This window comes from Pelodiscus sinensis, chromosome 20, assembly GCF_052426305.1.
Source record: "Pelodiscus sinensis isolate ZL-2025 chromosome 20, ASM5242630v1, whole genome shotgun sequence".
NCBI lineage: Eukaryota > Metazoa > Chordata > Testudines > Trionychidae > Pelodiscus > Pelodiscus sinensis.
Genome location: NC_143071.1, coordinates 9,334,112 through 9,361,991, shown reverse-complemented (window position 1 = coordinate 9,361,991; position 27,880 = coordinate 9,334,112). Strand labels below are relative to the sequence as shown.

The 27,880-nt window shown below is 42.4% G+C and overlaps 1 protein-coding gene across 3 annotated transcripts in view; it reads left to right on the top strand.

Moving 5' to 3' along the window:
* Positions 1-27,880, top strand: part of HELZ (helicase with zinc finger) — a 171,919-nt gene that overhangs the window by 26,380 nt on the left and 117,659 nt on the right. For all 3 annotated transcript variants that reach the window (XM_006110582.5, XM_006110581.5, XM_006110583.5), the window contains 8 exons: positions 3,508-3,632; positions 7,670-7,726; positions 10,264-10,315; positions 10,796-10,871; positions 12,380-12,578; positions 13,609-13,716; positions 14,092-14,389; positions 24,420-24,687. In XM_006110582.5, coding sequence (XP_006110644.2) covers positions 3,508-3,632; positions 7,670-7,726; positions 10,264-10,315; positions 10,796-10,871; positions 12,380-12,578; positions 13,609-13,716; positions 14,092-14,389; positions 24,420-24,687 — 1,183 coding nt within the window. The remainder of the gene's footprint in view (positions 1-3,507; positions 3,633-7,669; positions 7,727-10,263; positions 10,316-10,795; positions 10,872-12,379; positions 12,579-13,608; positions 13,717-14,091; positions 14,390-24,419; positions 24,688-27,880) is intronic.

The window sequence follows — 27,880 nt, the reverse complement described above, 5'->3', positions numbered from 1 at the left end:
AGAGATGTATGGAAGGATGAATAATGGCTAAAGGGGGAAGGAGAGAGTGCTGTTAAATGAATTGAATTTTCATTGACTAATATTCTGAGAAGTTCTATTAAATGGAAAATTTGCCATTGATTCCAGTAAGGGTAGAATTTATCCTTGAGACAGCTTTGTGACTCTGTTTGTATAGCAGATACCCGAATATTTCAAAGGAGCTTGACTGTTAAGAATATTTTTTGCACTTGTGCACATACAGTATGGTGACTGCTGAAAAAATGCCAACTATAGAGTCAATTTCTTTTGTAATGCTTGGGAGGAAGAAAAAATTGAAACAGTGTTCTTGCCACAATAAGTCTTTAAAATCAGACCCACTTAAAGGGCCATTCTAGACAGAGGTGTGGTCTAGCATGTTACATGTACAATTCTCCCCCCTCCCCCCAGGTCTAAAGTACATAATGTTGGAACAATTTTTATGCCAAAATGATTTTTATAATCTGTTGAACACATTTGATTGTCTTGCCCTTTCTATGCTCTTAATTTATCTTCTCCTAGCAGCTAGTATTTCAAGACAGCTGCAGAAATTGTTTCAGTGGGTCTATGTTTTTTATTACTGTTGGAAAGACTTTTTAAAATAAAAATGCCATGCATGTATCAAGTTTTAGGTCTGTCTGCTAAAACGGTACCCATTGAAGCATGCCAGACCTTTTTGACAGAAAAAGCTTTAATAAGTTGCAGTTACAACTTTTTACAAGATTGACACATTGCAGACACCAGTGAATTCATTTTGATTTAAAAGAAATGAAATCGATGTTCTGGCATGCCCACTTAGAAGTATGTATTCTTTACAAACAGTTGTATTTACTGATAGAAGCACAAGGACTTACTGTAATGCTGAATCTCTCAAATTGTTCTATAAATATTCAAAGAATTTTGTTTAAAATTAAAAGTTACAAGCTGCTGGCTTACTGTAACAGAATACTTCAGTTAAATAACTCTATGCAATTAAATATGTAAAGTATCTTAACTTTTGTTTTTCTTTCTGATTTGGGTAGCAAGTCTCTGTTCTGAAATTGTTGACAGCAGCCACATGTGATTTAAATTCCAAGAGTCATGTTCTAGACATCTTAAAACCAGGGTTTGGTTGCCATTATCTTGTTGAAAACATGTCCTGTCCTTTTTTTTTTATGGATGTTCTTTTGGGACTGTTTTTTTTTCTTGATGTGTTCACAGAACTCCTCTTAATGATATGCACACTTATTAAATGTGAAGAATTGATTGTTTTTTGAGAATCTAATCCTGCAGTCCTTGTGCAGGTAAATGTTAGCATGAATGAGAGCTACACACTAGAAATGTCAAATGTAGTCGACTACATGATTAACTGATAAGCTTAGGCTTATCAGTTAATTTTGTTGACTACAAGCATCTCCTCCCCCCCCCCCCCACTGCGTCTGTATTAGAGGCAGCAAGGGCGGGAGGGAGGGTGGTTAGCATGAGTCGGTGCTGGGGAGAGCTGGTTTAAAAGCCGGTTCCCTCAACACCGGGTCTGGAATGCTGCCTCCCCCTTCCCACCTCGTGCTGCTGCCTCTTTCAGCCCCGACCAGGTTAAACATTCAGATCCCTGGCCAAGTAAGTACGTAAGTAAATAAATGGTTGTTACACTTAGACCTGATTGGCACCCTTGGGACCTGACCGGTTCCAAACAAGGGAATTTGCTGGTCCAGGAGAGGTCAATACCCCTCTTGACCGCTGGCCCTGCTTCCAGGTTCCCTTCCCTGCTCCCAACCCTGCTGCTGGCCCTGGCCACTGGGCTCTGCTCCCGCCCCAGCTTGGCTTCTGGCCCCTGACCTCTCTGCCTCCAGAGTCCCAGCTGGCCCCTGTTTCCAGCCAGTGAGTTTCTTTGGTCCAGCAACATCTGTGTTCTGACTAGACCTCGGATGTTGCTGGACTAGAAAGTCCTGAACCAGAGTGGTTCAAGTGTACTACTGGAGCATTTCTGTATATCATGAAATAAATCCTTCCATTGCAAATGTAAAGGAAAATATCTGTTTGGCTAGCTGTCTGATCCCAGAGTTTCCTGGTGTAAAGTTTACTGTTACATGACACTTTTAAATGTTAGGATTAAAATAGTAATTCTTATTGCAGTGCAAATGAATACCAAATCACTCGACTATTTTGTTTTAAAGTAACAAAAATATTAATGTGTTAAGAGCAGTTGACCAATTAAGATGTTTCATAAAACTTGCAAACTACAGTAAAACTCCAGTAGTCCAGCATCCAATTGTACGGCACTTCCGATAGTCCGGCATCAAAATGGCAAGAGCCTAGTGAGTGAGCTTCGGCAAAAAACGAGTCATGAGGCAGCAGCTGAACCGAGCGAAACTGGATGGGACCAAGTCAGTCTGCCGCTGGGATTGTGTGACGCTGGACAGTGCTTGTGCTACAATAAAAAGGGTTAAAAACACTTTATATACATTGTGGCTACGTCTAGACTGGCATGATTTTCCGGAAATGCTTTTAACGGAAAAGTTTTCCATTAAAAGCATTTTTGGAAAAGCAGGAAGCTTTTCCGCAAAAGCACTTTTTGCGGAAAAGCGTCAGTGGCCAATCTAGATGCGCTTTTCCACAAAAAAGCCCCAATCGCCATTTTCGTGATCGGGGCTTTTTTGCGGAAAACAAATCTCTGCTGTCTGCACTGGTCCTTCTGTGCAAAAGTTTTTCGGAAAAATACTTTTGCCTGAACGGGAGCAGCATAGTATTTCCGCAAAAGCACTGACAATCTTACATGAGATCATCAGTGCTTTTGCGGAAATTCAAGCGGCCAGTGAAGACAGCTGGCAAGTTTTTTCGGAAAAGCAGCTGCTTTTCCGGAAAAACTGGCCAGTCTAGACACAGCCTGTGTGTGTACACACACACACACACACACACACACACACACACACACATCTCTGTGTGTGTGTGTGTGTGTGTGTATATATATATATATATATATATATAAACCAATTTATAGTACCTCCTGATAGTCTGGCATATCCGATAATCCGGCACTGCCTAGGTCCCAAAGGTTCCGGATTATTGGAAGTCTACTGTACAATACAAAGTATGCTTTTTGCTAGCAGGAATGGAGCCTCATAAGCATGGTCCTCCCTCCTCCTCCCATCAAAATGTGGTTTGTTGCAGTTTTGACTCTTGGAGGGATGAGGGAGGAGATCCTTTGTATCCTTCTCAAAGAATTGCAGTAATTGTCTTCTTACTTCAAGTATATTGTCACCACCCTTCTGGCTAATGGATGATGGGCTTGTCTATCCTTAGAGCTCATTTACATAATTTCTTAGTTGGTGGGAGATGTCACTTCTAAATGATAGGAGGCATGAGGGCAAAGCCAGTTCAAGTCTTGCCAATTCAGGAAGTAGAGTTTGAGCCTAGGTCTCAGATAGTTTTAAAGGTGAAGGAAAAACTGAGTTGCATTTAGTTAAATGTGTACTGTTCTCTGGTAAGGCTAAAAACTGGTACTTTGTGTTGCAGTGCTGGGAGAGGGACTGGCCAAGGGAGATGGCTCTTTCCATGCAGTGCTTTGCTGTATGCATCTTAAAGGGAAGCTGCAAATTGTATCTAATGTTCTTTCCAAATCACTGATGGGCGAATCATTGGTAAGTGAGTCTGATTTAGTTTATATAACTGAAAATTAACATATTTTGGGATTTTTTTTTTTTAGTTGTATAGTAGCAAACCTCAAATTGTCTCCTTGACCAACAGATCGCAATAATAAAATAGTTCATATGGAAAATCCAAGGATGAATTCCTGTTAAAATATTCAGGTGCTCATATGTAAGCAGGAGCCCAGGTTGTTACTTCACCAGTATTTCTGAGTCAGTATGCTCTTTTTGCAGATTTTTCTACTTTTATTATGAATCCGTAGGATGTTCAAATTAGTTGTCTGCATCTAATCCCCAAGGAATGCAATGTAATTTTTATACATGTGCAGTTTAATAAAGTAGAGCATACATTTCCATCCTTTTTGCCTACATTTTAACCATCCACCTGAGACCATTTTGTGTGTGCTTCAGTTGAGTGAGTTCAGCTTTTATATCCGAAAGTACATTGATGTGGTTATATTTTTTAAAAATGACCCAAATTGTTTTTAAGTAAACTTCAGAACTGTTCAGGACAGAAAAATAATCCAAATATTTCATTCTAAAATAAAATAATACTCTCATGCTGGGCCCTGAGTTTGTTTCCTCTTGTAGGCCCTGATCCAGTAGTAGCCTCCCTGACTCCAGTCATTTGTAAAGTTAAGGATGCACGTCGGTCTCTGCAGGATTAGGCTCTCATTTACTATTTGTGTTCAGTGCTTCGAGTTGCATCTGTATGAGCTGAGGGTAATGCTAACATCAAAGGTTGTGTAAGGAAGGCCCTGCTCTGCCATCTGTGATGTTAATATTCATATGCTCCTCTTGGAGAAACCCTGAACAAGAAAAAAACACGCCGTGAAAAAAGCCTTGGCAAGAAAAAAACATGCTGTGAAAGCATCATGTTAAGGCTGTTCCTATCATTGTTGAATGATTTAAGAGCTTAAACATGCCACATTAATAGTAATATATATAAAATACCATAAGGCCACTGGTTGCGGTACAGTGTGGGAACTGTGCCAAATATCTTTGCTTCCTAGAGTCTGAAATCTAAAGCCTATTAGAAGATGATAATGTTTTGTACAAATGTTTGGTGGTACAAATCTCCTTTCACTTTCATCTGGGAAGTGGCTCTTGTTTTCCCTTTGACGATTGATTACTGAAGCACCCGTCAAACGCTGGGCCTGCTCTCCATTGTTTGGAGGTCTCCCGCTGAATCCTGACATCTTTAGCAAGCCTTGCGATTGGTTGACGTGCGGCGTGACACTGACTGTAAACATGCCTCTTCCTCATTATATTTAAGATTGGGTTGCTGTGCAAGGAACACATATGCATCCTACTCATCCTCCTGCATGTGAATGATTGGCTAGTTTGGAAGAAATCTGAATTTGGACATAAATATTGTGACTGCAGAGAGATATGTTATGTTGGTGTCGTGTAGTCCTGATAGCAAAACAGAGATATATTCTCTCTTCAAACTAATCCACTCTCTGACTAATAATGTTACTTCATTTATCTGAAGCTTGTCAGATATGGTTATGAAGATAAACGAAGAATAAAAAGGATTGACATATTTTCATATCCTGTAGTAGTTTGCCATTAGAAAAAGTAATGTAAATAGCCTAATACTCCTGCTATCCTGTGGTTATGCTGGGTTGGTACATACCTTGGTCTTTCCAAGTGAAGCCCCCACTCCAAAAGAGAAGCTTATGATCTCGTGACTGAGCAAAGATCATCATTCATGGTTGTTTTCAGTAGGAGTAATAAAGCCAGCAAATGGTTTACTGACTTTTCCTGATGTCTGCATGGAATAATTAAATCAATAAAGTTTGAAGAGTTTTTACTTGCAGAAGCTGGAATGCATCCAGCTTGACTCTCAGTAACTTAAATTCTTCATGCTCTATGCATAAGCCGTACAAGTTGGATTTGTGACTTCTGCTTTTGGAGAGAAATGCAATAGCAATTCAGATAAATGTTCAGCATATGAGGATTATCAAACATGCAGATGGACAGTAAAGATATTTAAGTTTCTTTCTGCTGCTCTGTGGTACAAGTGGGATGTAAAGGAGGATCTGTTATATTCATTCTTAATACATGCAGCAAGTGGTCAGCTAAATGAAACCACACACCCGAATTAGGGATATAAGCGGCTAGTCAGCTACCTGATAGGCAAATGCTTATCAGGTAGTTGAGAAGGAACTCGACTATTTGCTTCCCCCCTGCAGCAAAGGGAGGGAGCATGACCCAGTGCTGGGGGGAACCAGCTTAAGCCGGTTCCCTCCCAGCACCATCTCCGCAGGAGACAGGGGAGGCAGAGAGCAGCAGGGAAACAGTGTGAGCGGGAATTGAAACAGTCCTGTTTGCGCCAGTCCGACTGCTGCTCCTCTCCCTTTGAAATGTACAAGTGCCGACTGCAGCTCTTGTACATTTCAAAGGGCGAGGCACAGAGGGGAACTCGTGCCAGCGGTGACTGCTTTGGTCCCTGCTGGTGTGGGTTCCCACTGCCTCTCTCCATTTGAAAAGTAAAGGAGCCGTGGATTTTAAAGGGAGAGAGGCAACAGGTGTGCCTGGGAGCGCAGACTCTCTGGAGTGGAGGCAGGGATGAAGGGTTCGGGGTGTAGGAGAGCGCTTCAGTCTGGAACCGAGGGGGTCAGAAGGTGTGAAAGAGGATCGGAGCTTGGGTGGGAGGTGGTGTGTGTAGTGGTGCAGGCTCCAGGTTTGAGCTGGGGGTGAGAGGTTTGGGTGCAGAAGCGGGTTTGGGGCTGGGATTGAGGACATCAGAGGACAGGAAAGGGATGAGGGGTGGGGCAGAGGGGTGGCATGTGGGAGGCAGTGAGACTCCAGCCGGGAGTGTGGGCTCTATGGTGAGGGTAGGGATGAGGGTTTCAGACTGTGGGAGGATGCTCTGGATTGGAACCAAGTGGGTTGGAAGATTGTAGGGGGATCAGGACTGGGGCAGGGAGTTGAGGCTCGAGGGGAGTGAAGGCTCAGGTTGGATGGGTAGGGCTGAGGCTGAGGGTAGGAAGTGAAGGAGGATGTTCTGGGCTGAGGGGTTTGGAGGGCAGGAGGGGAATCGGGGTAGGCAAAGCGGGTGGCTTAAGGTTCAGGGTCTGGGCAGTGCTTACCTCAAGCAGCGGCATGTCCCCTCTGCTCCCACAGTTTCCATTGGCTGCAGTTCTGGGCCAATGGGAGTTGCAGAGCTGACGCTGAAGGCACGGGCAGCATGCAGATCCCCTTGGCTGTGCCTATGCATAGGAGATGGAGGAGGGAAGTGACACTGATTCTGGGAGCAGTGTGGAGCCAAAGCATGTACAGAATGGGGAAAGCCCCCGACCACACACGATTTTGAGATGGGAGCTTAAGGGCCAGATTGAAAGGACTGATGGGCCATCGTTCGCCCATGCTGGGCTAGATCATGGACACAGCAGTGTGAATTTCTAGCATTGACCCCTTGTGAGCTGGAGTACGTATTGTAATAACAACAATAATAGTAGTAATACCTAGTCCTTATATAGAACTTGTCATCAGTAGATCTCAAAGCTGTTTACAGAGGAGATCAAATATCATCACCCCTATTTTACAGATGGGAAACCTGAGGCATACAGAAGTGAAATGACTTGCCCAAGATTACCCACCAGGCCAGTGGCCATACTGGAAATAGAATCCAGGACTTGGATCCGTTTCCAGTGGGCTGCAGTGCTTATTGGATACTGATTTTGAAGGCTACTTCCTTGTGAATGTTGAGCCTATTAATGCTTCATGTGGGTGACAGCCAGATTTCTCAGAGTTTATTTAACAAGTTATTCTGCACGTGTATCCCAGTTTGCCTTACTCTGTGCTGACACCTGTTGTATGAGATTAGCTTTTATCAGCTGTAAGTTTCCATGTTGCATAATAATGTTTATTCACTGTTGCACAGAATTTCTTTGAACGTTGTGTAATACCACTCAACAGCTCTTTACCAAATATTGGGTATTAAAAAAAGTTCTTGCCTGCCAGGTTTACGATAACAAGAGGGTTTATGTACTGAATGCACTAACATTTTTCTCTCTCCCCAGAATGGGATGGTAACTAAGGATTTGACAAGACTAAAAATGCTTCTTGCTGAAACGGAGGTAAGAATAAACATGTTATGGGGAAGAAAGTGAAAACTGCCTAATAGTTGACTGCAAGGTGTTTTGTTCTGTGCCCTATGAGACTTGTGTTCTTTGAACAAGATGTATTGGGCATCGTAGCCTTCACTGGCCTACCGGTCTCTATCATATTTGAAAGCAGCCTTTCACTACACTCTTGGATCTTTTGATGAAAGAATAAGAAAAATGCTGAAAAGTGGCTGTCCATGACCTGCGGTATTCAACAGGGAAAAATGAGAAAATACACTCTTATTTATTTCTTATGACTCAACAAGTGATTCCTCTTTCCAGGAGAAATTATCCACTGGAGAGCTTTGCTGTGTCCTAGACATGACCTAAGACTTAAGATAGCTACCAAGTTCTAGACGCCACATCAACATCAGTGAGGAGGGATTAGTCCAGGAGTCTAAAGCTCCCAGCCTGCGGGCCATCCCTGGCTGGAGCAAGTTTGCAATCTGGTCGAGGAGTCCTGTCTGTTATTGTTCACCAAGTTGCACTCCTTCCCAACATCTCCCTGCCCTCTTCTCCAGTGGCACTCCAGCCCCCGAGAATGCAGCTTTGGAGATCACCAAGAGGGGGTGCTGGCACAGAGATTGTGCCCCGCACACTCTCTGCAGCGGCAGGTGCCACGGGGAAGCAGAGTGCACCCAGTGGGTGAACTCTTTCCACTGTGCTCCGTTTCCCCTCAGCTCCTGCTGCCATGGGGAGTGCAGGGAGGCCCAAACCCTGATGATCCCCGAAGCTACATACTTGGGAAGGGGTGCCTTGGTGGCGATGGCATGAAGGGATAGAGTTTGGGGGTGGTAACGCACAGGCCCCTCCGCTGCTGGGTTTTCCGGGCAGATTGTTCAATTGCTGTAGCTGAGGATGACCCACCCACCCACCCACACAGAGAGACATTGAGAGATTTGAGCATCAGCCTGCTAAACCCAAGCTTGTGAGTTCAATCCTTGAGGGGGCCATTTAGGTGTCTGGGGCAAATCTGTCAGGGATGGTACTTGGTCCTGCCACGGGGGCAGAGGACTGGACTCAATGACCTCTCAAGGTCCCTTCCAGTTCTATGAGATAGGTTTATCTTCATATATTATATTTATTGCATGAATTACTATTTTTTATGGACTTTGTTCTTATTCTTTAATTGTTTGTCTTTTCCTCTAAATATAAAATGAATAGAGATGTCAGTACATTGTAAGAAGGTGCTCTTATTCTGTATGGCTACGTCTAGACTGCAGCCCTCTGTCGACAGAGAGATGTAGATTAGACACGTTGAAATTGCTAATGAAGCTGGGATTTAAATATTCCACGCCTCATTAGCATAAACATGGCCGCCACTTTTTTCAAAACGGAGTTTTTTCGAAAAAAAGTCAGTCTAGACGCGGATGTCGAAAATAAAGTCTTTTTCTACAGATATTGTATTCCTCAAAAAATGAGGCTTACAGGATCTGTTGAAAAAGGCTTTATTTTCGACATATCCGTGTCTAGACTGCCGTTTTTTTTGAAAAAACTCCATTTTGAAAAAAAGCGGCAGACATGTTTATGCTAATGAGGTGTGGGATACTTAAATCCCGGCTTCATTAGCAATTTCAACGTGTCTAATTTACATCTCTCTGTCGACAGAGAGGTGTAGTCTAGACACACCCTATGTAAATTAATATGTTTGCACTTCAGTGCTTTCCATTGCATCTACTTTCAGCTTTGAAACAATCTGCTTGATGACCAGCCCACTACTTCTTTTGCCAATGTCACATATTTAATTCATACATCTCTGAAAGTAGTATTGTTCACTCCAGAAAATAATAGTCCTTCTGTTTGACACAGTAGCCTTTAAAAAGACAGATAATCTCAGTTCTGCTGAGGCCGCTTTGTGGCATGAAAGTGATTCAAACTGGTCTTAAAATACCCACAGAGCCAGTAGAGAAGTCTCCGCTGGCAGACGTGTGTCTCTGCAACTTTCTGCACCAGCTGCTTCTCCTATTCCAATACAAGGCTGAAAAAGAGATATTCATGTTGGAGGCGTGGCTGTGGACAGGAAGGGACATGGTTTACCAGAGCTCTACCATGTCTAGTTCTCCCTTGGCAAAAGTGTCATTATGGGCCTTACATCAGTGGCAGAAGTTATTATTTCCACTGGAGCTGGGTTGCTGAGGATCAGCTAGAAGTGAGTGACTGGCTCCTATTGGTCATAGTTGGGACAGTGGGGAGAACTGGGGCCAAAGAGGTTAGATAGTACAATGTAATTTTTTTTCTTTCATCAGATAGTATACTGTGATGCAATAGATTTAATGTTCACATTCGATTTCTTTTGTTCATTTACTGTGATTGCTGGCATGTTAACAAGAAACCCAGGTTTGTGGCCAGAATGTTGTTTGAATTAGTTGAGGTGGTTTTTTTTTTTTTTTTTTTTTTTTTTTATGACTGACCATTGAAATACAATATCTTATGAACACAGAAGGAAAACGGAAATATCAGTCAAAATCTTGATATGTGAGCCAATATTTCTTGTTTGTTTGTGATTGCAGACAGCAGCGAGTAAAGTACCCTCACGATACCATGGGGAGGATTTGGAAGATGGTAAGTAGAACCATCAAAGGATGCTTTGACTTGGATGGTGAAGCATTGAAAATGGAACCACCATAGCTGTCTGCAGAAACACCTTTGTCTACATAGATTGGGCCAAATCATGTGTCCCTAATGTTAGTAAGAGGGAAAGCACTGGGAGTACAGAGGCAAACTATGAATTTAGTATGAGTCAATGAAATAAGCATGTTCTCTCTCTAGTTTTGTTTGGAGATCCCAGACTACATTTATTGGTCATTTTGTTATTGCTGTACTACAGATCAATTACTGTAACTTGCTTTACACGATTCCAACTTTTGTCCCACATAAATTTTCAGGTCAGTTGTTTGGTAGATTATGGGGAAACAGTAGGCCTGCTTGTATGTTCATATCCTTTAAGTTGGTGTTGAGAATCATTTAACCCTGGACAATTACTACAAATAATTCTGATACTGGCAACTGGAAAAATAACCAGAATCCTCCATTACTCTACAGGATCTCAGGATGGTTGGCAATTTCGCCCTCCACCCAGGGGAGTCACAAGTAGCGAGGAGTACACATTGTGTAAAAGGTAAAGTGATAGTTTAATTGGTGATGAGAAGCTCCTCTGTTTAAGGGATAATTTCATTTCTTTTATTTGCTGATAATTGTTTTAATTCATGAATGGAGAAACTATGAGATCAAGGAATCTAAACTACTTGCTAGGGAACTCATTTGCAAAATCATTTTGAGTGGGTCACTTCTTAGCACATCAGTTTCTCTCTCTGAAAATGAAGTTAAGGACATCAGCCCTTAAGTTTAATTAGCTCCATTTTGCAGAAAACGCTGTCAGACACAGAGCAGAGAACTGCCTTGCTCAAGATCATACAACCTGTGCTACTATTAGCTTTTGTAGCTCCTAATCTTTCTCAGTCCAAGATTAGATCATGTTGCCTATATATGGAGAGTAAGTAGTTTTCATCATTAGTAAAATAGTGTTTTATTTAGTGCCAAAAGATAGATTAACCTGGGAAGTCCTGCACTGTGTTTTGATTCTGCCTTTCATGATACATGTATGCTGAAATTAATTTCCCAGAATGTGAAGCAATCTGACCTGCTTTTCGGCTGCCATGATTGAACCTGTGAAAATCTAGGCTATTTGGGATTTTTCAGAGGCACTGAGCACCTGCAGACTGTCTCCAGCAGACAAGGGACACCCGGAGCAAAGCCTCAGAGGCGCGGCACCCCGCTGCCGCTGCGGCTTTGCTCCCCGTGTCCCTGGTCTGCTGGGGGGGGGGGGGCGCAGCTAGTGCGCCCCCCCCCCCCCAGCAGACCAGGCTTTTGTTGTGGACCCTGGGGTAGAGCAGCTGGGGTGCTGCCGGGTTGGTCCTGCAGGGACCTACCTGGCAGCCCAGCTGTTCTGTCCCAGGATCGAGATTCAGCCGCCGTTGAAACTGATCAGTGGCTGATTCCCGGAAGCTGGGGGCAGATCAATTCTGCCTCTAGCTTCCTGTAGTCAGCCCCTGGTCAGTTTCAGCAGCAGCGGCTGAATCTGGAGCCAGTTCTGACTTACATACAAATTCAACTTAAGAACAAACCTATAGTCCCTATCTTGTACGTAACCCGGGGACTGCCTGTATCCATATAGCATGTACACAATATCTACCTGAGGTTCTCTAAATGAACCACATGATGTCACTGTTTCTTCAGAAATCTTGTGCTGAAAGAAAAAGCACTTACTTGCTAAGTAATAACATGGCCTTTTGGGAAAACTTTGTCATTGACATTGTTAGGTGTTCAGCACATAATTATTTGAAAGTAAAATAAAGTGACTTATGGCCCTTTATGTTTAAAATGGAACTATTTTGCACATACCATTATGGGTATTACAGCATGAGAGGCTGCTGGTAAACATCCTGTATATATGTGTATATGTGGCTAAACCAGTTTCTGAGGATTGATCCTATGATTTTGTGCTTTATGCATGAGACTCAAAAGCCAAAAGAGAACTCTTTGAAGTAAAATCTCAATTACTGATTTTTCTTTTAAATTTGAGACTTTTAAAAGTTTGAGGCATAATTGTCTTTCCTGTTTATGTAGATTTTTAGAGCAAGGAATCTGCAGGTATGGTGCACAGTGTACTTCAGCACATTCCCAGGAAGAGCTAACAGAATGGCAAAAACGATATGCTTCCCGCTTGATAAGATTAAAACAACAAAAGGAAAACAAACAATGTTCGGGTAGTTATATGGAAACTTTGATTGAGAAATGGATGAATTCATTATCTCCTGAAAAAGTGGTAAGGAAAACAAACTGCATCTCTGTGTTCATATTTAAAACTATCAGATGATCCTGTTTTTCCCTGCTTGCAAAGCTTTCATAGATTGAGTGTGGTTTCTACAAATGTAGTTGTTCGTCTAAAAAATTCAGTAAAGAGCTTGTGAATGACAGCTTGTGGTTCACTTTGTGCATTGACTGTGGTGCAAGATGGGTCAACTAAGTCATGTGATGGTGTTCCTGCTCCTTCATTGGATGGTTATACTTTTTAAACTGAAGCATTAATTTTCAGTGGCAAATACTCCTTTTTGTGCATGACTCCCCTTCTTTGCTTGCAGTTGCAGGAGTTTGCATGAAGAAAAGCCATTCCCCAAACATTCACTCAGTCATACAAATGTTGGTGAATGCTGAAGAGTAACAGTTATGAATCTGATCAAACTCAACAGTTCCTTGCAATTCCAAAGAATGTTTGTGGCATTAGTTTTGCAGAATTCAGCTAGCTCTTATCTCTTATACTGAACAGTTTTTAGTCTCTGTTGTTGATAAAACCTGGGAAAAGTGGGCACTTGGCCAAATTCAGTAATGAGGAGAAAGCCTGTTTCTGTTCTTGGGATACTCTAGTACTCTCACTGAAGTCACTGAGAGTATTGGATATGTTGCAGTCTTGGTGGTTTACTGGATAAGACCCTTATTTCCAATTGAAATCTTAGACCTACCTGACCTAAGCTGATTTTTGAAATCCATGCCTATGAAAATTAGGTACTGTGTTTGTTCCTCCTGGATGTTTTTTTTGTTTTGCATACACAATATGATGTAGTTGAGTTACAATCTTAATAGTTGTCTGCCTCTCTGATTTAGTGTCTATCTGAATTAATTCTTGTCCTGTACTGATATTAGAATCCCGAACAATGTTTTTTGCTGAAACAAACCCTCAACTTAAGAAACAATCATTTTAGGCCTGATGTTTTAAAATATTAACTTTGCCTGAATGTCTTCTTTATTGACAATGTCTGTAGAAGTTTAATTATAGGCTTCTTTCTCTTTATATATAGCTTAGTGAATGCGTGGAAGGAGTGAGAGTAGAGCATAATCCTGAATTATCGGTTACTGTTACCACCAAAAAATCTCAACAAACATGGACATTTGCTCTCACTTGTAAGGTAGGAGTCTTCCTCTTTTGAAAAAGAATACATATTAAAAGCTAGTATGCTGCAGCATGTGGTCTTATATCTTTGCAACAGTAAAACCACAGACTTTTGCAATTAGCATTTGAACTTGAAAATGCTTCTCTTAGAGTGAAGCAGTGGGGCGTATCTGACCTCCACTCCATTTTTCCCCATTGGGGTAGCTATTGCCAGTGTGGATAATGGGTGCTAGAGGGACACTATGTTCTGGAGAGCTCAGAGTCTCAGCTGTGCCTGTTGAATGATGTTGAGGCTTCTTTTAGTTTCCTATAATCTGGCCTCAGATGAAGAACTTCATAAAATAATTTTTTGGCATTTTATTGTCACTTCAATATTTGCATTTCTCTGTAGCCTGCAAGAATGCTGTATCGAGTGGCATTGCTTTATGATGCCCATCGTCCTCATTTCAGTATCGTTGCAATATCTGCTGGAGACAGCACTACCCAGGTATCACAAGAAGTCCCAGAAAACTGTCAGGAATGGATAGGAGGAAAGATGGCCCAAAATGGAATAGATCATTACATATACAAAGTCAGTATAGCCTTTAACACGGAAATCTTTGGAACATTTCGCCAAACTGTAGTGTTTGATTTTGGGTTGGAACCAGTACTCATGCAACGAGTAATGATTGATGCTGCTTCAACAGAAGGTAATGTTCAGCTATTTTCTTTTCTACTGAACAGACTTGATAGAAATGTCTAAAAGAATGTTTCCCCTTGTAATTTTGAGAATCAGAAACACTTCTTGCAGTGCTCGTCAGTTAACATGATCAGCATTTGTTATACTATTTTTTTCCTTTTCTCATTTATTTTAGCAGATAATGAATGTCCTTCATAATATAATATATAATGTTCTGCATGTCCATAAATGCAGTTTTTGGTCTAGATTTTCAGCAAGTTTAAATTACTATAGCATCCTTGAGGTTAATGTTGCCATGCCAATGTACAGGTCTGTCTGGTCCTAAGTCTTGGTACAGAAATACTAAAAATTGTGGGAAAGCAATATATTCTCTACTTGCACTGTGCAGAAAACATAATTGTCATTATTTGTTCAAGTTAAACTTGAACTAAATGTTGTCATGAACATTGTATTCTGTTTTTTGCATTGGTCTATGCCTGTCAGTTACAAACAGGACATCGGGACTTTCAATTCTAGGTGCTTCATTATCAGAAAGATGTCTACAAATTGGTAGGCATTCAAAGAAGAAGGGGAAAAATGATCAGGGAGCAAGAATGATTGATTTATGGGGAAAGATTAAAAGAGCTAAATGAGTGTCGCTTGGCAACAAGCAAAGAAGGTAGGGAGAGGTATGGTAATCATCTGTCTCTGTGAAGATTGGGGAGACGTAAAGACTAATGGTCCTAAGAAATATTTTTACTGTCTTGCAGTGGGAATAACCAGGAATAATGAGATGAAAAGTGATTTAATAGATTTTGGCAGCATCTCCCAAGGGAAGTGGTAACAACTGCTTTGCTTGGGACATTTTAAAACAAACAAATGCTAGAGTCAGACAGACGTGAATAATGGCTGATATTCAGTTCTGCTTCGCTAGTATAATTTTTCATTGTTTCTGAATAAATAAAACGAATTTGTTGCTGCTTCTTTCTGACTAACTTTCCTTTTTGTAAAAGAGTTTCCAGATTAGCACACGAAAGCCTTTTTTCATTCATGGTTTTGAGTCCTTTGTCGCAGTTTCTAGTTAGTGTTTGTGTTTTGGGTAGGCTATTCTGAAATGCTTGTGGTCCTGTTAATACTTTTTTTTTTCTTTGCACTGACTGTTCTCCAGATGCTGATTAGGTTTGGGTTCAAAACATGTCCTATGCAAATTCTAATTTTTTATGTGACAAATAATTGTCCTTTGAGGCAAAGGGGGGGACTCAACATCCCCATCTCCTTTGCTCAGAGACAGTTCTTGGCCTAATCCCCAAGATTATTAGAAATATTTTGCTTGGCAGTGAATGAGAACTTGAGCTGTCAAGCAGACTTAAAGTATTGACGAGTTAATTGATGAGCACTGACTTTTGTTTTGGTCATTTGGGCAGCTCCAATTCTCTGAACAGGTCTGAACTCAGCTATTTAGCATTATCCATAGCGTTCCCTCTAAGCCTCGCAAGAGCACAGCTTCACAGGGGGTTAATCAGCCTTGCCCAGTCAGTCAGGTCTATGTGTGTTAGAGGGAACACTGATTAGCTCCTCTCAAAACTGGTAGGAAAATGCAACCAGTTATATTCCTGTTAGTTGTAAATCTTAGGAAATTGATGAGCTTGAAATCAAAATTGTCAAAACTGCTTAGGACGGCCAGAAATAAATTTACTGATTCTGACTGAAGTGTAGTGTGACTCTCTGCGAGATTACCAGAATACTTGTCAATGGAAGAATATTGTATCTCTTCAAGAAGACTGTTTCTCTGGTCTGTCTATTGCAGTCTTCAAGGAATCCCAGGAAGTGTTCGGCTCACAAAGAAAGAAACATTGATTTAATTTTGGCAGAGGTCATAATTCTGCAATAAATTAAATTAATGGAGATTGCCTATCTCCTAGAACTGGAAGGGACCTTGAAAGGTCATTGAGTCCAGTCCCCTGCCTTCATAGCAGGAAGGAGCACCATCCCTGACAGATTTTTGTCCCAAATCTCTAAATGGCCTCCACAAGGATTGAACTCACAACCCTGGGTTTAGCAGGCCAATGTTCAAACCACTGAGCTATCCCTCCCTCCTGCAGCCTTTTGTTAATTTCTTGCTACCTCTTAAAGATGTGTTGCAGAGGCTCTTTCCTCTCCAGATCTTGTCTTACATCTTTTAAATAATCCACAAAATTCATATTCGCTTGATCTTTACTGGTACAAGACTTTTAAGATCTTTTTATTGCAATCATAATTTATAAATGTCATCACTAAACATTAATATCTACAGTATGTGGGTTGGCTAAAGTTGCAGGTATCACTTTTTGCTACTCCTATACTTTGTGTAGATAGAACAGATTTATATTTACCGTATCAGCAAAGAGAAAATGTAAATATCAAATGCCATAGTTTATTAACTGTTCTTTTCAGATTACCTGAATTCTCATTGCCCAAAGCAGGAAATGTAGTGAACACAACATACTGTAGCTCCACATGGAGTATGTTTCAGAATGCACGAGATACTGTGTTTAAGAGGAAGACTGTGGTCTTTTCAGGTTCTCTTATATAATCTCCATGTAAGAGGGCCGCTAACCTTAGCTTCCAGGTTTCCAAGGTCAGTAAGCTTGAAGAGACCTGGAGTCCTTGCATTGCAGAGCTTTTTCAGACCAAGAGAGCCAAACCATAGTTTATTTGCAAAGGCAAAACTATTAATCTTCAGACAAGGCAGTGTCCTTGTCAGTTTAAACTGTCAGGATTTCTTAGTACTGACTACTAAAAATAAATCAAGGGTAGGGGCAATATAAATAGCACTCTAGTGCAAAATGGATAGATGAAGCTGCATAAGGTACTCTTTTTGTATGTAGAGAAATAGCAAAGGAAATATCCAGTCAGTCAGATTATTATTAATATGTATATCATACCCAAAAGAGTGCTAGGTTCTTTACAACCAAACATAAGTACAGAATCCTTCCCTTAAGAGCTAACTAACTATGCAGAGAGCATGGAAGGAGTCGGAAGTGAAACTGAAAGCAAATGGTAGAATAGTGATGTTAGGGATATATTTTGTTCCATGTGGAGGGGCTTATTTGCATTTATATTTCCAGGAGCAGTAGGGTTGCTGGGTGATAGTATGTAGAGGTCTGATGCAAGAAGTATTTTTTTAAACATCAAGCAAATATCCTGAAAGTTGATGTTGTAACTCGACCATTCGCAACTTGGGGAGCGGCTGTATAGTAGATTAGTAGATGTTTTATTGTTGACCTGCCCAAATAAAGATATGGAGCTATAACCTCATGAAAGACAAACATTCTTCTTTTTAAATAGTACAGTAAACTTCCGATAATCCGGCACCTTTAGGACCCAGGGGGTGCCGGATTATCAGATATGCCGGAGTACCAGAAGGGGTCTAGGGAAGGGGGGGGGTCGGTGGGGAACTGTGCAGCCTGGGAGAGGGCGGCGCTGCGGGACCAACCCAGCAGCACCTCAGCTGCTCTGCCCCTGGCTTCCCCAAGTCAGCCGCTGGTCAGTTTCAGCAGAGCAGCTCCAATTGTTTGGCTAGCCGGAGCACTTCCGGGTTCCAGTTGGTGCTGGACTATCAGGAGTGCCGGACCACTGGATGCTGGACAATTGGAGTTTTACTGTACTAAGAAGAGACATTTAAATTGAGAAGCCTCTGTCACATTTCTTGGGAAGCTCTCTCTCGGAAAAATGTACAAGTAATCAAGAGAAGATTAGTTTTTCATGCACTGAAAATATTCCTACAGTTGGAAATGCACAAAATCGCAAGATTCTTCTTAAGAAAGCAATCGTATATGCGTATGCCATGTTAACACTCAGAAAATAGTTGTGTGTCAGACCAACAGTTCCAGGAAGTAGCTGTAGCATGCAATATCAAATGACCAATTTCCTAGCAAACAAGACAGTGTCCTTGGCAGTCTAACTGAGCCGTTACACTCTAATATATGATCAGTTCAGGAAAATGTAATACTCATGGTGAGAGAATTCCTAACTCTGAAATAACCCCCAAACTACTTTGTTCTCTAGTTGTACATGATTAGCATCTAACATAGTTCAGTTTAGGGGAAAGAGATAATTATGTATGTCTTATTTCTAATAGGGATGTGAACGAATAGTCGATTAACCGATAAGTCTAGGCTTGTTGGTTAATCTAATCAACTACTCACATTCCTTCTTCTACCCTTTGTTACTGAATCAGGCAGCAAAGGGCGGAGGGAAGCAGGAGCTGGTGCTGAAGAGAGCCGGCTTAAAAGGTAGTCTCCCTCCCCCCAGCACCAGCTCCATGGTGCTGCCTGCCCCTTTCCCCTGCGTTGCTGCCTCCATCAGCCTCTTGCAGCAGCAGCCCCTGCTTTCAGCGGGCCCAGGCTCGCAGCAGGCAGGGGCTGCTGCCGGAGCAGCCTTTGTCTGAGGCCAACACTGGCACCGCCATGGACACAGGCTGCTTCTTGGCATCAGCCCTTGTCCGCATAGGGTTCCATCCCCCCGCAGACAAGGGCTGCTGTCAGAGCAGCCTCTCTGTCCCTTTTCCCCGCTAGCAGTCTCTGACTGTGGGGAATCTCAGAACCCCAGCAGACACGGACTGTTGCCACCCTGCACTACTGCCTCTGTATCAGAGGCAGCAGCATGGGGCAGCAGGCAGTTGGTCTGTGAGGGGAGCTGGTTTTTAAATTGGCTCCCCTCGTGCACCTGGCTCCTGCCTGACACCTAGCACTGCTGCCTCTGATATAGAGGCAGCATTTTGGGGTGACAAGGGGCTATCTGGGAGCAAGGCCAGATTGCACTGACTGCCACTCCCGCCCCCGGGGACTGTAGAATAGTCCACTAACCACTAAGAATTCATGTGGTTAGTCGACTATTCAATTCACTGATCGCTAACATCCCTAATGTCTAATCTCTCTTAGATGATTTTCTACATTATTAAAGTAGTTTGCTCAATGACGCAGGCCTGTTTCCTATAGCTGAAGAATAGTGTTAATTTAAGATTCTTCTTCGAATGCTTACTCGTATGTATTCCAGTATAAATGTGTGCATGCCACATGCATGTTGTCAGAGAGTTTTCTCCAGCTGCTTCCCCTCAGGTCAGCTGTCGAGCCCTCTGGAGTGGTGTCTGTGGCACCAGTTGGAACTTCTGCTCCCCTGGTTTGAAAAGTGCCATTCATCCCTAGCATAGATAGCGAATTTGTTTAACAATAGTTAATAGCTAGTCAGTTAAATTTTTAGCAGCAGGACTGAAAGGAGCCTTCCCTTCTCTCCCCTGTCCCTTCGGGGATTTGAGGCATGCCAAGGCCCCAGAGTTTTAAGCAGTGCAACTCTTGCCTGAAATGCATGCTGATGAGTAACCCCCAAAAGTCGTGCCTTTGGTGCCTGAGTGGAGACTCACCAAGCAGATAAGTGTAAGATCTGCAAGGCCTTTAGGTCTTGTACCAGAACCAAGTGGGACAGTCATTTAAAACAGCTTCTCATGGAATCTGCTTTGGTTCCACATCACCCAGACCGAGCAGTGAATGCCTAAGTCTGTAGCATATGCTCTTTGGCACTGACCCTGGTGCCAAAGGACTCCTGATGTGGGAAGTCTCCAAAGGACCTGGACTGGCGCCACTCTCACTCCCTGGCACCGTTGTCCAGGGAGATCCATGCCAGTAGCACTGTTGATGATTCTGGGACTGACTTCCTCGATGTTGACGAGCATTGAAGGACCCCATAGCACTGAAGACCTAGTCTCTGCCCATGGAAGTCCTATAGTCCTGGATTCTTCTAGGATGGAGGCAGTGCCTGTTGGTCCATCCTCCACATCTGTGAGGCTGCTTGGGGCCTTATTGATATGACCTGATCCCTTCCTCTTCGAGACAGACCACTACCTCCATACCAGACCTCACGGGGCAAGCCTGTCACGTTGGGGAATATGGCTACTGTCCCGGTGTTGCTCAGAGTCCCGGCACTGCCGGTTTGACTTGTGGCCCCAGTCTGACTCAGGTCCTTGTTCTGCTCGGTTCTCTCTGAGCCTTTCCCACTTGAGAGCTTCTGTAATGAACTAGTCTTAGTTTGGTGTGATCTTGACGTTCCGACCAGTCTTGTAGCAGCCGGCACCGTGAGACCTCATGCCACCACTGGTACCAATGCGGTCCCAGCTCTGAATCCTCTCATTTGGAGCTCATTGTGGCACTGTACCACTTCCCGGTGCCATTCCATGGACCATGCCTCCTTGGACCAATGCCAGCCTTTGGAGCATTCCTGGCACTGTTTCTTGGAGCACATAGATCCTCCCCGGCACTGGTCATAGCTGCTTTGACTCCAATCCCAATTTTGCTCCTGACGTCCTTCCCCCTCTGATCAGCGATCCCAGTCTTGATGTAGATCTTGGTCCTGACCCCAGCACTGATCCCTGTCTCAGTGCCCTTCCTCCTGGGTTCCAGTATGATCTCCACATTGATCACGGTCATGTGGACGGTCTGCTTCTTGATGCATGGCATTGAGCGTTTGTTGAGACACTGCACTGAGCATCCCCTCCTTTGTCACTTGATCTGCGCCACAATGGCCTCAATCAGGCTAGTTGGTGTCGGTCCAGAGTGGGGTGTCTCAGTAACATCAAACTAGTTCACACCTGCTGGCCCTCTTCTGAGGGAGCAACCTGTCCCGCAGTGGCCACCCCAGTGGCAGTTCTGGATTCTGTGGGTGTACCACCAAGCCCAGGGTCCATTTCCAATGGGCTCCCCGTCAGTCCCTTCGAAACCAAGGGACCTGGAGCCATCCTCCAGCACCAGTCCCGGCTTTGCCCATTATACCCCCTCTGGTTCCCCTCAGTCTTTTGGGCCAAGTGCCAGACCAACCTGTGGAGGAACAGGCGGTGGGCTTCCCAGTGGCCTCCTCATCCTCTTGGCCGTATGAGGCAGTGGTGGGCACATCAGTGTTGGGACCTCCCCCTGTGATCTACAGGGTAAGGATGTTAGATATTGTGTATTTTAATAGTCATGTAGCCACAACAATTTTTAGCAATTACATGGTTACTAAAACACTCCCTGGAGGCAGGGCGCTCCCGGCCCCACTCCCAGGGAGCCCTCAGCCAACCTGTGCTACTGCCTCTCTATCAGAAGCAGCAGTGCAGGGTGGCAGGTGAAGCAGGTCTGTGAGGAGAGCCAGTTTAAAAATCGTCTCCTCCTGCCTGCCACCCTGTGCTCTGCATGGGGCTGAAGCTCCCCATGGACAGAGGCTGCTCCAGCATCCCATGGGGTTTGAATGCTGGTTTCCCACGTGTACTGGCTCCCGCCTGCCTCCCTCACCCTCTGCATTGCTGCCTCTCTATCAGAGGCATTAGTGGGAGGGAGGGGGGAAGCAGGTGGCTCCAGCTCTGCAGGGTCCAGTGCTTGTAAGGGGCCGGCTTTTGCTGCCCTCCCTTGAGCACTGGCTCCTGCCTGCCCCCTGCGATGCTGCCACTGTGGGTGGCAGCGGGCAGGGGAGAGGGGGAAGATGGCTCTTTGGGAACTGACACGTTCAGTGAGCCGGCTTAAAAGTTGGCTCCCCATGAACACTGGCTCCCACCACCCTCCCCCGCCTTGGTGCCTCTAATACAGAAGCAGCTGGGGGTGGTGGTTGCGTGTAGTTGTTTGGATTAACCAATAAACCTAGATTTATCGGTTAATCGTTTAAACAGCTGTACACTAACATCCCTAATACAGGGCCCTCCAGGACTTGCTTTGCAAGGTTGCAGCCAGCGTAAACATGCAGGTAGAGGAAGTGGTCGAACAGGATGACCTCATTGTGGATGTCCTGACCACAGATGGTCCATCCAGAGTGGCTTTCCCCATAATTATGACCATTATATCTTTGGCCAAGAATGCCACCTTGATCCCTCCAATGGCAAAAGGGGTATAGTGGAAGTAATTTGGGCCAGTGAAAAGGTTTGAATACCTGTTCACCTATCTGCCTCCTTGTTCTCTGGTTGTGGAGGCAGTTAATGAAAAAGAGCGCCAAGGCCACCAGGCCCTAACTCTAAGTCTAACAACGTTAAGTGCCTTGATCTTTTTAGGCGTAAAGTGTACTCTAAATTGGTATTGCCAACCAGCAGGCCATCCTGTGCCGCTGTAATTTTAATGCCTGGTCTTCCTTCCTGAAACTCCAGAACCATCTTCCCCAGGACTTGCGTAACAAGTTTGCAGCTATCATCCAGAATGATAAGGAGGTCTCCTGCACTTGAATCCAAGTCTCTTTTGACGTGGGGGACTCAGCGACATGGGTTTGGCCTCCAGTATGGCCATGAGGCGAGTGGCATGACTCCAACCTTTGGGTCTTCCCCTGGAGGTGCAGCAAAGGACTCAGAACCTTTCCTTCAGTGGGGTGGGCGTGGTTGTGGAGCAGACCAATTCCTGCCTCCACAGCCTTAATGACTCATGCAATACCATGAAGTCCTCAGGTATGCACACACTGGCTATCCAAAGGAAAACTTTCAAGCCCCGGCCTCTGCAGAGGTTTTTCTAGTTCAGACCCAGGAGGAGGTTTCTCAGGAATTCGGAGGCAGCGGTTTCTGTTTCTAATACTTTCTTGTCCCCAACGCAAAAGCAGGCTTCGGCTCATCCTGCACTTAAGGGAGCTCAACAAATTTGTGGTCAGACACAAGTTACTGATGGGGTCCCTGAGCTCCATCATTCCAAACTTTAAGTCCCCAGCAAGAAGGAACTGAGGAGTTGTTGGATTGGCAGGATTATGTATAGGGTATTGCTTTGGCGCGACTGCAGAGTGTTCACAGTCGACCCAAAGGGTAGCAGCTGGGGAAAAACTTCACACAGTCATGCATGCAGCGCATGCTCACAGCTACTTGGAATAAGTATGAGCAGCATATCTCAAAAAAACAACAGTTACAAAGGTGAGTAACTGTTGTTAAACAAGCCCCTTATTATCACTCAGATGCCACGTTTTTCATTTCTTTAGGACACGATGATGAAGTTAAAATTAAATACTTTATTTGAGGCTATAGGGTCTTTAAGTCTTTCACAGATACTGCTGTGATATCTGGACACCCACTTTAAGTCCAGTTTAAAGATGATGCATTAAAATGGAGCTATTACTTCACCATGAGGGCCAAACCATTGCAAGTTTTAGCATAACTATAGTTCTATTCTATGAAACCCCTTGTTAGTCCTTCAGATAGCAGTTGCCATGTGTTGAATTTTGCTGTGTTAATGGCTATTGGGGTCTATGAAAAGTTCTTCACTTCATGTTTGTAATTTGGACTACAGGATATAGACGTAACAGAACTAACTAAGGATAGATTGAAACATTAATTTCCTTCCCTTTGTTAGTGTGGGTCACACTTTCAAATGATGCTTGGAGAATTAATTGTGTGTGTGTATGATGTGAATCTTTTCAAGTGCAACCTTAATGTTATATTAACGTAGGACTTCGTTTTTCACATGCTAAAGGCCTGCCATGTATTGCAAGTTATGAGATTCCCTATCACCTGTCCTACTAGTTTCCCCACAGCATAGTTGATATGATTTGCGTTGTTCAGTTCATGGGTATTTTCTTTGTTTTTGGAAGGGAAAGGTGTTTGCTGTTATATCTAAACTTTGACAAGGGCATCCAGATACTATGGCTGCTTCTAATTAATATTAGTTGTTATAATAAATTCCTTCCCCCATTTGTATGCTCTCTCTGTAGAGTTATTATATTTTGATATTCTCTTATTCTTGGGTTTGTTGTTAATCAGCATCTGAAGTTGGAGTTGTTCATCCACAGTAAAATTACAAAAACTGTCCTAGACAAAGGAGAATCTTATCTGAAATTTGATTATTTTAAGAAAGCTGAGTGACTTCAGTAATCCTGTGTCCTGCTTAAAGAACCAAACCACATTCTATTAGTTAAAAATTAAGTTTATCTTATCAGTTAAGTTATTCTGTTTTAAATAATTAAGATGTGGTGGGGGATTTTCAAGGGAAAAAGAAAATGTTTCCCACTTACATAGGTCAACTATATGTGATATAAATGTGGAAAATTATCTTGGGAAATTTGAACTGAAGTCTTGGCCCTGTTTGTATCTCCACATGCAGATCTTGAATACCTGATGCATGCGCGGCAACAGTTACTAACTACAGCTAAGCGTTGGGATTCTACTTCTAAGACTATTGTTGATTTTGAGCCTAATGAAACTACTGAATTGGAGAAGAGCCTTCTTATAAGATACCAAATTCCTCTATCTGCTGACCAGCTGTTTACACAGTCTGTCCTGGACAAATCATTGACCAAGACCAACTATCAGTCACGGTTGCATGACCTCCTTTATATTGAGGAAATAGCACAGTATAAGGAAGTCAGCAAGTAAGTCATGCCTTTACAAAATTCTGTCTTAAATGACTGTTGCTGTCCTGCTAATAATAATTAGAATGTTGCTCTTTCATTGTAATTGCACTTCTCTGACTGGCTTTGAAGGGCTAACAGTTTAGCCATTCAGTCTTCTGGTATCTTTAAAGTAAGTTAAGTGTGGGTATGGGTCTTGAAATCTTACTTCTTCATTGAGGAAAATTGAAATATATTCTGTAGTAATAAATGGCTGTGAAGATAAAGAGATGTCTTTGTTAACCTTTGGTTAGGGTTAGAGACACTAACCTGAAATGTACTGTCTTTTCCTATGGTCCTAATGTCAGTTCTTTTCTTCTTACAGCTCCCTAAATGTAAAAAAATGTTGAGGGCAGCAGGGGCAATTTAGAATGTTTCAATCCCTTTGCCAAAAGAGACTCTGTTACAGTGCATTTATCTGTGAGGTCCTCAGATAAAATGGGTTACAGAAGTGAAAAGTATTATCGTTCTTTTCGATAGAGAAGTGTAGGGTTAAGAGAATTTCAGAATTCTCCTCATGGTGGGACATGTCCTGACCTCTGTTGTACTAGTGCACATCTAGAGCAACTGCTTTGGAGAGCTGATGCTTTGACTACTATTTATTAAACAGGCAGATTCTAAAATATCTCACTTGTAAAGCTATTCCTCAATCTATTTTTTTTGTGTCAGGAATATTCTATATATACTGTCCAGGTTGAAAAATATGGTACACATTTCAGTTTCACAGTTGTGCTATACTAGACCATTTTTCTATTTTAACGTTTGTGATTAATGATTTCACCTTCATTTGTATGGTATGAAAAATCTTTTAAGGTGATATACTCCTAGATCAAGAACTTTTATTGGCATCATTTCCCCCTTTAACTTTATGTGGTAGCAAGTATACCAATACAAGAATGCCTTCTGAAGAGTACTGTGCCTCATCATGTAGTCAGGTTTTTAATCTGATTATACATTGGTCATTTAAGAATACTAATAATATATACTATTATTGAAGGAGACTTTTTTTGAAGTTGGAAAATGGTATCTATTAATTTTGCTGTCATATCTTGTACAAGCCATAGTAAACTTGAACCAGTTCGCTAACTTTATCTAGTCATAGCTCTCCTCTATTGGAGAGCTAGAATGTAATATACAAAGAGTTTGCCTCTACATGGTGTTTTCAGCAGATTCTTTCTTGTTGACCTCCAGCCCATAGACTTTTAATGAGGTTTATCTTTCAAGGCTTTTTAAAACAAGATCAGACGTTGAGAAAATAGTGATACAAACAGCAAATAAATAATGTTTTACTATGTTAATTTTCATGTTGAAAATTACGTTGCCAACATCTCATGGAAGATAAAAGAGCAGCTTGCATGTACAAACGATGGAATAACGAGTACATTCCAATACATGATGCTTCACTTTTGGATAATTTGGTACTGCAATAAATTATTGCTATTCCATGACTTTCTGTTAAATGGATTAATAAAAGTAAGTTCAATACATGTTTTTAAGTGTCTTCTGTTTTCTAGAGTTGATGATAGAAATCTTCTTTTGATTGAATCATGTTATAGTCAACCTATTTTTACTACTACAAACCTTGTGATGCCTTAGGTCACAAATGGTGATGTGGGAACCTTGCTAGGTTCTAGTAGATATTCGTACAGATTGTAAAACAACTGATGGTCAACATGATATCTCAAGGGGTAGTTTCCTACTTGGAGCACATAGTCCATACTCGAAAATCTATACTGGCTGCCAGTTGATTTCCAGGACAAATTCAAAGTGTTGATTTTGATCTGTGACTACCTAAATGGTTTGTTTTCTGTCTGCTTGCAAGACTGCCTCTCTCCTTATGATCCTACAGCAGATGCAGTCATCTCCAGTATTTGAGCTAACAGCCCTTATTATAAGTAGGAGTGTATTGGTTGCAAGGCGTTCTTGGTAAAGGATTCATCACTCTGGTTCTTGCTCCTAGCTGTGATTTGCTAGAACTTGGTTTTTTTTTTAAACCTTTAGGGCACACTGCAAATTGCCGTGCTTGTCCCAGACTTTTTCCTTGTAGGGCCAGAGGAGAAGTGCTGAAAGGTGTCATGTGGAAGAGGTTGCAATGGCATTGGTAAGGAGTCTTTAATTGACTGTCACAAGGAAGTCTCTGTTGGAGTTGGGAAGGTCTTGGTGAGCTTTATATGTAAGTTGTGTATATTATAATATTGTGCAACTTTTTTATTTTAGAAAATTACTTAAGAGTAGTAGAAGATTGGGGCAATAAAGGTTTGATTAAATAAGCCAACACTCTGATTTTTGTATGCAGACATAGGCTTTGTACGAACAAGCAGGTGAGCAGACCAAATGTAGGTGTTCTAATTAGTTTGAATGTGATAGTAATTTGGGCCTTTCATGTAATTTTTGAGGATTTAAACTTCATCTTTTTCACATTAAAAAAGAAAGCAAACTATAATCATAATTTAACCTATCACTTACACGATGCTTTACATTCTGAGTGCCATACAAACACTAACTAATGAGTCTAAGAGGTGAAATAATTGCACCTCACACTATTTTGTACACCTTAGCACATTTTTTGCTATCCAAGTTGTAGACCAGATTCTCACATAAGTTTGCAGAAGCCTCACATATTGGCTTTCATGGAAGGTCAGTATATTTTTGCTGCATTGGTCCCTGAGTTTGAGGGCCATTATTATATATCATATTATGCCACTGAGTAGTAAAATGCGGCCACATGGAACTTATATATGAATGTTAAATGACATTCTTAAATATTTTTTACAAAAAGAGATGGAAAGAAATCACTAAGTGGGGGGATGGGGGGAGAGATGTGATAGAGGTTTATAATATCATGGCTAGTGTGGAGTAAGTAAATAAAAAAGAGGCCTTTACTACTCCTCCTCATAACACAAGAACTAGGGGTCACCAAATGAAATGAGTAGGTATCAGGTTTAAAGCAAATAAAAGGAAGCACTTCTTCACATAACTCACAGTCAACCTGTGGAACTCCTTGCCAGAAGATGTTGTGAAGGCCAAGACTATAATTGAGTTAAAAAAGAGCTAGATAAATTCATGGAGGACAAGTCCATCAATGGCTGTTAGCTAAGATGGGCAGAGGTGGTGTTCCTAGCCTCTGTTTGTCAGAAGCTGGGAATGGGTGACAGGGAATGGATCACTTGATGAT